We start from the raw sequence: 10,805 nt of genomic DNA, 5'->3' as shown, positions 1-10,805 counted from the left end.
CAGCACTGGAAGAAAACAGAGAGAAATGCGTTTGAAGATTACAAGGAAATGGGTGATTTTCCAAATAGAAATCTTCAAAATAGACTCAAGGATAGAAATCTTGACTAGGTCAGTGAATATGTGAGAAGGTTCCCAAGAAGAATTCCACCTGATCACCAGTTCCAGGGCCAGATGTTTTTATTGGAAAATTTTTTGTTTTGTTTTGAGACAGAGTTTCGGTATCTACTTTAAGTTAGTCTTGACCTCACTATGTAACCCAGGCTGGCCTCACTCTCACGGGGTGATCCTCCTGCCTCAGTCTCCCCAGTGCTTGGATTATAGGTGTGGGCTACCAAACCCACATTTGGCAAATACCAAACCCTGCTATGGGCAAATGTTTTCAGTTTCCAAGGAACAAATAATGATCTATGATATATGTTGTTACTACATACAGAAAAAGGTGATAAACAACTTCCTTGTTAATATAAACCAGCTGTGGCGGGGCAAACTTGTGGTCTCAGCACTGCAGAACCTGAGGCAGGAGGATCACCGTGAGTTTGAGGCCAGCCTGGGCTACTTAGCAAGACCCTGCCTCAACAAAGGAGAAAAAGAAAAAAAGACACCTGTATAAGGGGCTGGAGATTTAGCTCAGCAGCACAGCGCCTGCCTGGCAAGTGCGATGTCGTGAGTTCGATTGCCGGTACCGGAAAAACAACAACAACAAAAAAAAGAACTCAGAAAAAAAGACACCTGTATAAGGGGCTGGAGATTTAGCTCAGCAGCACAGCGCCTGCCTGGCAAGTGCGATGTCGTGAGTTCGATTGCCGGTACCGGAAAAACAACAACAACAAAAAAAAGAACTCAGAAAAAAAGACACCTGTATGCACTGACCCAAAGCATGCTGAGACGGTTTAGTGACTCCTGTCATATTTTGTGGAATCTGAGAAGCTGTAGATGATAAGCCACATCACTGTGTTGCCATGCTAGGGAAACAGTACTGCCAATGTAACCAAAGAGTACTTGGGATTATAAAATGGATTTGTTAAGGGCATGGTGGCTCATGCCTGTAATCCCAAATCCCAGCACTTGGGAGGCTGAGGCAGGAAGATCTTTTTGAGTTTTGAAGCCAGCCTGGGCTACAAAGCGAGCTCAAGGCCAACCTGAACTGCTTGGTGAGACCCTGTCTCAAAAAGACAAATAAATTAAAAAAATGGGTTTGTTTTCTAGGATGTTAAATTTGAAGTACACATTCATCTAAAGTTGTATTTATGGATTTTTTTTTTGAGACAGTATCTCACTGTGGTTCAAACTGGCCTCGAACTTGCTGTGTGACCCAGGCTGACCTCAGACTCCTGCCTCAGCCTCCCAAGCCCTAGGATTACAGGTTTTCACTACCATGCCTGGCTCACATTTATCTAAGATTTTACCACATGCAGTATGTACGTTAGCATCTCGCAGGAAAGTAGATGTGAAAAACTGAAGTCAGTTGTAAACAAATAGTAAATTAAAAAGCGAGACCATTGTGCCCATGTGTATTTTTCTTTTTTTTTATTCCTTAAAAAAAAATTACTGAGTCTGCCAAGAAAATACAAAAACATAAGGCTGTATGTGAATAGTAGTAGTGTTTAGGCTATTACAGCACAAAGGTTATCCTCAAGGCCACAGACATCCTGCTTCACTGCAGCTTGCACTCTGCTAGGTTTTGATCCTTCTTTGGGTCATAGTCTGGATCATTTTCCTCATCTCCTTCTTCCCATTCCTCATCCACTTCTTCACTTTCTTCTTCATCATCATCATCATCTTCAACGGCTTCTCCAGTGAAGTACAACACTGATCTCAGGATTATACGTTCACGTAAAAAGTGACCAATGTCAAAGTCTGCAGCCAGGGTAGCTTCAGCATCATCATCCAGATCTCCACTCTGAGGAACTTCAGGAGGAGCAAAAAAAATTAAAGAAAGAGTCAGTGGAAACTGTTTTAGTCTCAGTACGAACTGTCCCATATCCCTTGTGTTTCTGCCTCTTTTTAACGGTTTTCAAAGTGACATTCTTTCCTTTTTTCCAATCTGTGTGACACCCTGTACAGCCCATAATTTCTGGTCCATCAAACGAAAAGGGATCAGAATCACCTGGTTCAGATCTCATCTTATATGTCTTTGTCAACACTTCATTCGAGAAATATTCATTGGGTTCAAAGTGAAATTCTAAGGTAAAGCTCATAGGCTGGCCAGCGTCTGAGGGTTTCACTTTAATGTCCTTCAGATGTTTCAGAATAGGTTCATCACGTTCCTGAACCATGTCACTGAGCAAGTCAACATTCTTAAAAACAGTCAGCCAAAATTCAGGAATTCCTTTAAGATCTTCTTTTTCTTCATCCTTTTTCTCATCTTTAGTTTTGGCCTTTTCTTTCAGCTCCTCCGAAATTTCACTGTCTTCATCTGGTTTCCATTCACGCTTCTCTTCCGTAGGTTCATAAATTGCATTACTGATCTCAAATTGCTTATCAAATACAGGTTGGTAGAGAACAGCGTACTTCCTTTCAAGATCATGAACTTCCTCGTAGAGTTTTGCTTCTGTCTGTACACATGTAACGTGAAGGTTTTTGAGAGCATTCACTCTGCTTTTAACTGCCCTAGGCAAGCTTTCAGTGTATCCTGTCGGTGTGTCTACCAGACAGACCATCCGGCCTTTCTTGAAGGGCTGCAAGAATCTGAGGATTTTGCACCATCTGAAGTCGGCTGACCTGCTTTGATTTTTGCTCCTTCGCCAGTTTCTCCTACTTCTTCAGCATCAGCCAAATCTTGATCACGTTCAGACTGTGCTTTGCTGTCAGTGTCTGCATGGTGTGTGTAAGAGCTCCAGATACCAGCGGCCGGTTCGGGGAGTCGGGGGCCCGAGCTGTGCCGGGAGTGACTCTGGCGGCCGCGACAGCGGGAGGAGCGGGAGGCGGCACCTCAAGCAGGTGGTGCTAAAGCTATTTTTCATCTGGGCGCGGAGGCTGAGGCAGGAGGATCATTGCGAGTTCAAGACCAGGCTGGGCTACAAAGTGAGTTCAAGGCCAGCCTGAACTGCATAGCGAGACCCTGTTGCAAAAAGAACAACAACAACAAAAAAAGCTATTGTTCTTTGTTTCACATTAGATTTTACTGGTATATTTTAGATATACATAACAATCACATGGGCTGTTTCACAGCACACCAGGAGATTCTCTTGTCAGGCGCCAAGGAGGCAGTTGGCAGTGTTCAGTGCCCGAGTCCGATTAAAAGCTTTTTTATAGCTGTTGGTGCAGCTCAGTGATGGAGCTCTTGCATGGCCTGTGAGGCTCTGGACTTGATCCCCAGCACTGCTGAAAAAAATATTAATGAAGCTAGTCTGGCTACTCAGGAGGTTGAGACAGGAGGATTACTTGAGCCCCAAAGTTCGAGGTAAGCCTGGACAGCATGGTGAGACTATCTCAACAACAGAAAGAGTTAGCGGAAGATTACTTCCTCAGTATGATGAAACGTACAGTGCCTAATCTGTCAGTCTCCTTAACAATGAGAAGGTAAAAACCTGAGAGCAGAGGTAGAATATTCTTTTTATAGTGCAGAAAATAAGTTGTTTGAAGATGATAGGTTTCATACCCAGAAAGGGTGGAAACTACTGAGAAAGAGACTGTATTTAAGAGTTTCATTATAGTCAGGTAAGTTAGTGCACACTTGATTTGTTTTGCTTTGTTTTTTGTCTTTTTTGAGACAGGGTCTCGCCAGGCAGTTCAGACTGGCCTTGAGCTCCTGTGTAGCCCAGCCTAGTCTCGAACTCACAATGATCCTCCTGCCTCAGCCTCCCGAGTGCTGGGATTACAAGTGTGTGCCACCACACCCAGCTTGCACACTTGAAATTCCAGTTACTCCAGAGGCTGAGGCAGGAGGATTGCAACTTCTGCCTGGGCAACTTAAAAAGACCCTGTCTCAAAATAAAATAGTTAAAAGGACTGAGGATGTAACTCAAGTGTTAGAATGCTTGCCTGTTACGTGTGAGGCCCGGGTTCAGCGTAGCACCACATCCACACACAAACACACACACCGATCGTGGTTGGCAGTGGCACTAAACAAGCAGGCACAGCGGTGTCTCCGGTGTCTCTGATGACAGCGGTGGGAGAGGGTGGAAAGGAGGGGTGCAGGGTGATGTCCTTTGGTTGGCCTCCAGCATAGGGGATTTAGGGGGACAGTCCATCCTGCCATGGGCCCCAGGCCCTGTGCCCGGTGGGGCTCATGCTGAGCAGTTCTGGGGGGGCTGTGATACAGGCTGGCGTGATTTGTCTTCCTCTGTGCTGGCTTCCGGTCCAGGTAGGAGTGTGGATTGATGCTGGCAGCCGTTTCGAGACTGAGAAGAACAATGGCGTGGGCTACCTGCTCGAGCACCTGGCTTTCAAGGTGAGGCTCAGGAAGTTGGTGTCTCCATGGGCTTAGGGCTTCCTGTTTTAAGAAGGAAGGTCAGAAGAATGAGCCTCCTGAACACCAGCCTCAGCTCGGGAGTGACTGCTGGCTGGCCTTTCCGGAAGGAGCCGTGTGGGCCCGGCCTCTTCTGAGTGGAGCTTCTACATGAAGTCCCCAAAGCCACGAAAACCCAGGGGCGGCAGGAGCCCACCTAGCCTGAGGGCAGCTGGCCCACGTCGTGTGCATGCCTGCACGTGGGCTCGCGGAACTTAACACGCACACACGTGTGCCCTGCATGACGTGCAGCAGAGAAGTGCGTCTGCTTGTGGGGTGTCTGCGGTGGGATCTGTGCACCTGATTGCAGAGGACGTGTGTTTATAAGTGAACGGACACAATGGGCAGGAGGGTGTGGGATCAGCGGAGTTGTGGAGCCGGAACAGGCAACCCAGATGCTCCAGTGTCGCGTGTGCACGCGTGTGCATGAGTTCATGCCGTGAGATGGTGCACAGGACAACGCCCCTACCGCTGCGCACACGGGGCTGCGGCGGGTCCCCCAAGGTACTGCGGGCAGATGCAGAGTCCCGTCCGTGGCGTGGCTGGGCATAAGTTGCATCACTTGAACACAGGGCCTGGGCCCCTCGTGTCCGGGGGCACGGACTCCGGGCCCCGCGTCCCCACAGTTGCTGCAGAGGGAGCACTGGCGGACCACTTGTGAGGACAGGCTGCCCTGCTGTCTGGTTCTAGGGAACGAAGAACCGGCCTGGCAGTGCCCTGGAGAAGGAGGTGGAGAGCATGGGGGCCCACCTTAACGCCTACAGCACCCGGGAGCACACCGCCTACTACGTCAAGGCGCTGTCCAAGGACCTGCCGAAGGGTAAGAGCCTACTTCAGGGCGTAGGGAGAGCCTCCCAGGAGCCCCAGGCCAGCCGCAGAGTGGGGCTGTCCCCGGGGTGTGGCCTCGTGGCGGAGTGGGCAGCCGAAGACGCCAGGCTCGGGGTGATGTGCGGTTGTTGGCGCCTGCTGGGCCCCTCAGCGTGTGTCCCTGTGTCCAGTTGTGGAGCTCCTGGCTGACATCGTGCAGAACTGCAGCCTGGAGGACTCGCAGATTGAAAAGGAGCGCGACGTGATCCTGCAGGAGATGCAGGAAAATGACGCCTCCATGCGGGACGTGGTCTTCAACTACCTGCACGCCACGGCGTTCCAGGGCACCCCGCTCGCCCAAGCCGTGGAGGGGCCCAGCCAGAACGTGAGGTGAGCCTGCCCGAGCGGGCGCTCCGGCCAGACCTCCTCTTCCAGGGCGTGTTGAGGTGGCCGCTGCCGGTGCAGTTTTGTGATGGACGAGTGGGACCCAGGCTCCGTGTTAGCGTCTGTCCCTGTGAGCATTCTTTTTTGTAGCAGCTGTGTCGTGCTTACCTGAATCTTGGGCTTCGCTTCGGGGTATCTTTCTGCCTGCATCTTGACAGTCTGGGTGTCCCTCTGCGTTGCTTCTTGTTGCCTGGGTAGTTGGGCCCTGCTCCAAAAAGACAGTCGCACTGTCAGCTCCCGCCCTCCTCAGACAGGAGCCAGAGGAGGGTGGCAGCAGAGATGGGGGAGGAGGACCCATCGAGGCTCTACCAGGGCTGGCTCTTAGAGAAACCAGGCCTCTTTCCAGCTCCATGTTTTTCTTTTCTTTTCTTTTTGAGACAGGGTTTCACTATGTAGCTCAGGCTGGGCTCAGATTCACAGCAGTCCTCCTGCCTCAGCCTCCCGAGTGCTGGGATTACAACAAGCAGTTTTTTTTTTGTTGTTTTTTTTTCCGGTACCGGGAACCGAACTCATGACCTTGCGCTTGCCAGGCAGGCGCTTTGCCGCTGAGCTAAATCCCCAGCCCCCCGAGTGCTGGGATTACAGGCGTGTGCCACCACATCTGGCTTTCAGTTCCATTCTGGGTGGCCCAGCTTGCTGTAGGCTGGGGACGCTGACGTGTTGGCCGCGTGTCTTGCAGGAAGCTGTCCCGCGCGGACTTGATGGAGTACCTCAGCAGGCATTACAAAGCCCCGCGCATGGTGCTGGCGGCAGCCGGGGGTGAGTGAGGGTCTGCTTGAAGGCCTGGGCGAGTGGACCCCAACCTGGGTTATCCAAGCCCAGCTCTAACTATCAGGGGATCCTGTCCTTGAGAGGAGTGACCTCTCTCCTCTGTCCCTAGGTGGGGTCAGCTTCTGCCCTCCTGCCACTCCTGGGACTGGCCACACGGGCACTGTCCCTCAGGCTGCTGACCCCACCCTCCCCGCCCAGCGGGGCCCAGGCCTCTCTTAGCCCCTCCTGCCCCCTGTCCTGGAACGTGGGCACGTGTGCATGCTCTGCCCACACAGCCCTGGCCTGGCCCGTGGCCGTGCCGTGGCGAGGGCCGGCGCTGGCCGTGGGATGATGGGCTGGGAAATGTGCTGGAAGGAGTGCAGGGCGGCAGGGCAGTGCTGAGGGGGCCCCGGAGCTGGAGGGTGTTGGAGCGTGTGACGTTCGGGCCTGAGCAGGGCCAGGGGGGCAGGAGGGTGTGGTCCCACGGGCCGGGCCGCTGGCGGAGGGAGGTCGGTGCTCCGGCGGGGGCCCGCTGAAGGCTTGCCTGCAGTGGCGCAGAGCAGACGCGGGCACTCACGGGCCGGGCCGGGCCGGCTGGTGCTCTAGGTGGAAAGAGCCTGATGCGGGTCTGGGTGTGGGTCGGGGAGCAGGCTCCAAGACGCCTCCTTCCTGCTTACGGCCTGGACAGCTGCATGGTAAAAATAAAATGAAACAACAAAAACTGACCAGAAGAGCAGGTGGGACTTTGGAGCAGGGAACCTTGGGGCCAAGAGGAGGTCAGGTTACTGCTACCTCGGGGGCATGGACTCCTAGCAGGGCTGGGCAGGATGTCCACGGGCTGGCACGAGGTGTCCCAGGCGCCGGGCTGCAGAGGCCTTTTGTGCAGTGAGGGAGGAGGTCTGGCAAGGGCTCTGAGGGCAGGATTTTGCAGAACTGACCTAAATGTTCCCACCGCTCGGAGCCCGGAGCACATGGCCGACCTGGGTATCCCTTGTGCTCTCCTGCCGCCCCTGGGGGGCAGTGCCCAGACCTGCCTGTGGTAGGGCTTGAGCAAGGTCGCAGCCAGGTGGCCGTGTGCGCAGAGAGCACCAGGGTTGGCCTGGACGCAGGTGAGATGCACTTCCCGGCTGGGAATCGGCATTTGATGCTGTTTTCCTCCTGTGCCTGACATCTGGGAGCTGTTTGACCCCCAGGTGCTTGTCCTGCTATGAGGCATGGTCTCTGGGGGTGACCTTCCCTCGTCTTGTCTCAAAGTCACGTCTCTTCTGTTGCTCCTGCTGAGATGGGACGTGAGGGTCCTGCGTCTGTGTGAGACCCCTGCCCCTGCCCTGTGCCGTAGCCTTGGCTGGCCAGTAACGCTGCTGCCTGCTCTGCAGGGGTAGAGCACCAGCAGCTGCTGGACCTTGCCCAGAAGCACTTCAGCAGCGTCTCCGCGACCTACCCCGAGGATGCCGTGCCTGCCCGATCTCCCTGCCGCTTCACTGGGAGCGAGGTATGCTGCAGGCGGCGGGGGTGGAGCTGGCAGCGGGGGACCTCTGGGAGGGCCCTCGTGTGCACGGTCATCCTGAGGTCCAGAGACTGGGGAGGGATCTTGGGGCTGCGGCCTCTCAAACACCAAACACACGCTTTAACGAACTCGTGCCTATGCATGCCCTGCCCACACCAGCCGCCCTTGGTCCACCCAGGTGGTCTGGCTGCCCCTCAGCCTTGGCTCGCACTGTTTCAGATCCGCCACCGTGACGATGCCCTGCCTTTGGCCCACGTGGCCATTGCAGTAGAAGGACCCGGCTGGGCCAATCCCGACAACGTCGCGCTGCAGGTGGCCAATGCCATCATTGGCCACTACGACTGCACTTACGGCGGGGGTGTGGTGAGTGCTGGGGCCGGCGCAGGACTTGCCTTCAGCGGGGAGAGGGAGGGGAGGCAGGCGACGTCCTCCTTGGCTTTGGACGCAAGATGCTGACTGTCTCCGGCCCTGGCAGCACCTGTCCAGCCCGCTAGCTTCAGTGGCTGCGGCCAAGAAGGTGTGCCAGAGTTTTCAGACCTTCAACATCTGCTACACAGAGACGGGGCTGCTGGGGGCACACTTCGTCTGCGACCGCATGAGCATCGACGACATGATGTTCTTCCTGCAAGGCCAGTGGTGCGTGCCGGCGGGCCTGCTGGGCGGTCGGGGCCTCGTGCAGGGCGGAGGGAGGCTGGGGCAGCCGCACTCTCATAAGAGTGAGCACCGCTGCGCCCCGCCCCGCCTTAGGATGCGCCTGTGCACCAGCGCCACGGAGAGCGAGGTGACTCGGGGCAGAAACATCCTGCGGAATGCCCTGGTGTCTCATCTGGACGGTGAGTCCTGCAGCCTTGTGACAGGTCCTTGTAGTCACTCCCGGACAGCCCTAGTGCGGCCCCCGTCCTGGCCAAGGTTGGGAAGGCAAACACTGGAGTCCTGCCCCCCTCCATCCACACACCTGGGGGTTTGGAGCTCCAGGTGTGGGTGGGGGCGGCCCCGGTCACGAGTGGCCAGCTGTCAGGGTGAAGGTTCTGGTCTGGGGTCAGCAGGGCCCTGCAGGTCCTGGTCAGCGGGGCTTGTGTGTCTGTGGGTCGAGGGTTGGACTGGGCAGGCCTCTAAGCCTTCCCCCGACTCCCAAGGCACCACTCCTGTGTGTGAGGACATCGGACGCAGCCTCCTGACCTACGGCCGCCGCATCCCCCTGGCAGAGTGGGAGAGCCGGATTGCGGTAACGTGGGTCCCCAGGAGAGACGCGGGGGTCTTGGCCTGGAGAGACCTGCCACTGGGAGGGGTGGCCGGGACCTGACAGGGCAGAGCCTGCCCCCTGTTGTCCTCGGCAGCTGTCACCTGCAGGGCTGGTATAGTCAGGGCAGGGTGGCGGCGTCACGGTGTGGGCCTGGAGTGGCTGTGGAGACGCCCGCTGCCGTCCCTGTGTGAGCTGGGGGAGCGCTCTGTCAGCCGCCGAGGGCTCGCTGGCTGGGGTGGTGCCAGTGCCTGGAGGTCACGCGCCTTCTCCCTGCAGGAGGTGGATGCCCACATGGTGCGTGAGGTCTGCTCCAAGTACTTCTACGACCAGTGTCCGGCAGTGGCGGGATTTGGTGAGTGGCCAAGTCGGTTCTTTGTCTTCCCGAGCCACTGTCTAGCCTCCCCTTCCGCCTCTGCTCCCCGCCCCAGCCTGCCCTGAGAAGCACGCCGAGAGTCCCACGCTGAGGGCCCCACGCTGAGGGCCCCGCGAAACTTCCCCAGTAGCCCGGCTGCCAGGGAGTTCTTGCTCAGAAAACCTGCCCCAGCAGCTCCCTGCCTCCCTGCCAAGGGGCCTCCCTCAGTACCCCGCCCCGCCAGGTAACGGGCACCCGGGGCGTGGGGTGCAGCTCCAAGGGCCAGAGCGTGAAGGGACAGGCCGTGCCCCGCGGGATGTTCTCTTCCCTCTGTTCACTCAAAGCCTGTCTTGTGCGGTTCTGGGCAGCAGCTCCGAGCCGGTGCGGCACTGAGCCAGTCGTCCTGTGCAGGCCGGGCGCCGCACCCTCACGCCCCACCCTTCTGCCCCAGGCCCCATCGAGCAGCTCCCGGACTACAACCGGATCCGCAGTGGCATGTTCTGGCTTCGCTTCTAGGCAGCAAAAGCCTGTGCAGGCAGAAGGGTGGGGCTGGGGCGCCTGGTCCCCCGCACCAACATGCGCTCCAGCTCCTCCGACTGCAGCAGGGCAGCACCAATAAAGTGTCCTGCTGAGAAGTGTGCTGCCTTCCTTGAGCACTGGCACCGGGTCGTCTGGGCGGCGGGTGGGTCACAAGAGCTTCCTGCACTCTTACAGTCCCCGCGTCCTTCCGCCTTCCCCCGGGCTGCTGTGTCCTCAGCCAGGGGCGAGCGTGGGGGCTGCGGCACGCACAGGGCCTTTGATGCTTTGCAGGGGCTGGAGCCCAGATGTTTCCACTCAGCCGCGAGGGAAGCTCCCTAGCCAGCCTGTCCCAGGAGTGGGCCGTGGGCGGCCGTGGGAACTGCAGCCCCTGCTGGTGTCCTAGCCGGGGGGGTCCCCTCCTGGAGTCGGAGCGCTCACACAGACCCTGTAGAGTTGCCCCGGTGGGGAAGTCTGCTGGGCTGGGCCAGAGGGCCAGGGGCTACCCCTGAGAAAGCCGCCTTCCTGTGCGTGCTGGAGTCTGAGAGGACAGCCTGGGGCAGTGTTCTTTCTGCCACTGACTCAGGGTCTAAGAATAGCCCTGAGCTCAGTGGGGCCTGAGCCCCTTCCCTCGACCAGGCCTGTCCCTGCCACATCCTGAGCTGTTGGCCCCACGGTTCCCTCCCGCCTTCCTGAGGCAGTGAGAACCTAGCTGGCCTGTCCTGCACCCTTCGGG

General features: G+C 56.6%; 1 protein-coding gene and 1 pseudogene across 1 annotated transcript; one reads left to right on the top strand and one right to left on the bottom strand.

The window, feature by feature from the left end:
- Positions 1–1,317: 1,317 nt before the first annotated feature.
- On the bottom strand, positions 1,318–3,146 carry LOC102028127 (annotated as a pseudogene).
- A 1,070-nt stretch (positions 3,147–4,216) lies between these two features.
- LOC102005965 (cytochrome b-c1 complex subunit 1, mitochondrial) lies at positions 4,217–10,188 on the top strand. The gene is made up of 11 exons (XM_013507657.1): positions 4,217–4,393; positions 5,141–5,270; positions 5,449–5,647; positions 6,381–6,460; positions 7,828–7,943; positions 8,178–8,321; positions 8,434–8,594; positions 8,706–8,791; positions 9,095–9,183; positions 9,478–9,553; positions 9,965–10,188. Exons 1-11 carry the CDS (start codon positions 4,232–4,234, stop codon positions 10,183–10,185), a joined length of 1,464 nt encoding a protein of 487 aa, XP_013363111.1. The 5' UTR covers positions 4,217–4,231; the 3' UTR covers positions 10,186–10,188.
- The last annotated feature ends 617 nt before the right edge of the window (positions 10,189–10,805 follow it).

The sequence above is a fragment of the Chinchilla lanigera genome, unplaced genomic scaffold (assembly GCF_000276665.1).
Source record: "Chinchilla lanigera isolate Chin_1 unplaced genomic scaffold, ChiLan1.0 scaffold00131, whole genome shotgun sequence".
Lineage (NCBI taxonomy): Eukaryota > Metazoa > Chordata > Mammalia > Rodentia > Chinchillidae > Chinchilla > Chinchilla lanigera.
This window is presented reverse-complemented; position numbering and strand designations above follow the sequence as displayed.

What these genes read in the sequence shown, in the direction of transcription:
- LOC102005965 (XM_013507657.1), top strand. Translation starts at nt 4,232, where the DNA reads ATGCTGAGCAGTTCTGGGGGGGCTGTGATACAGGCTGGCGTGATTTGT. An exon ending in GTCCAAGGACCTGCCGAAGG is followed by an intron (nt 5,271 to 5,448) that starts GTAAGAGCCTAC and finishes CCCTGTGTCCAG; the next exon opens with TTGTGGAGCTCCTGGCTGAC. An exon ending in GGGCCCAGCCAGAACGTGAG is followed by an intron (nt 5,648 to 6,380) that starts GTGAGCCTGCCC and finishes CGTGTCTTGCAG; the next exon opens with GAAGCTGTCCCGCGCGGACT.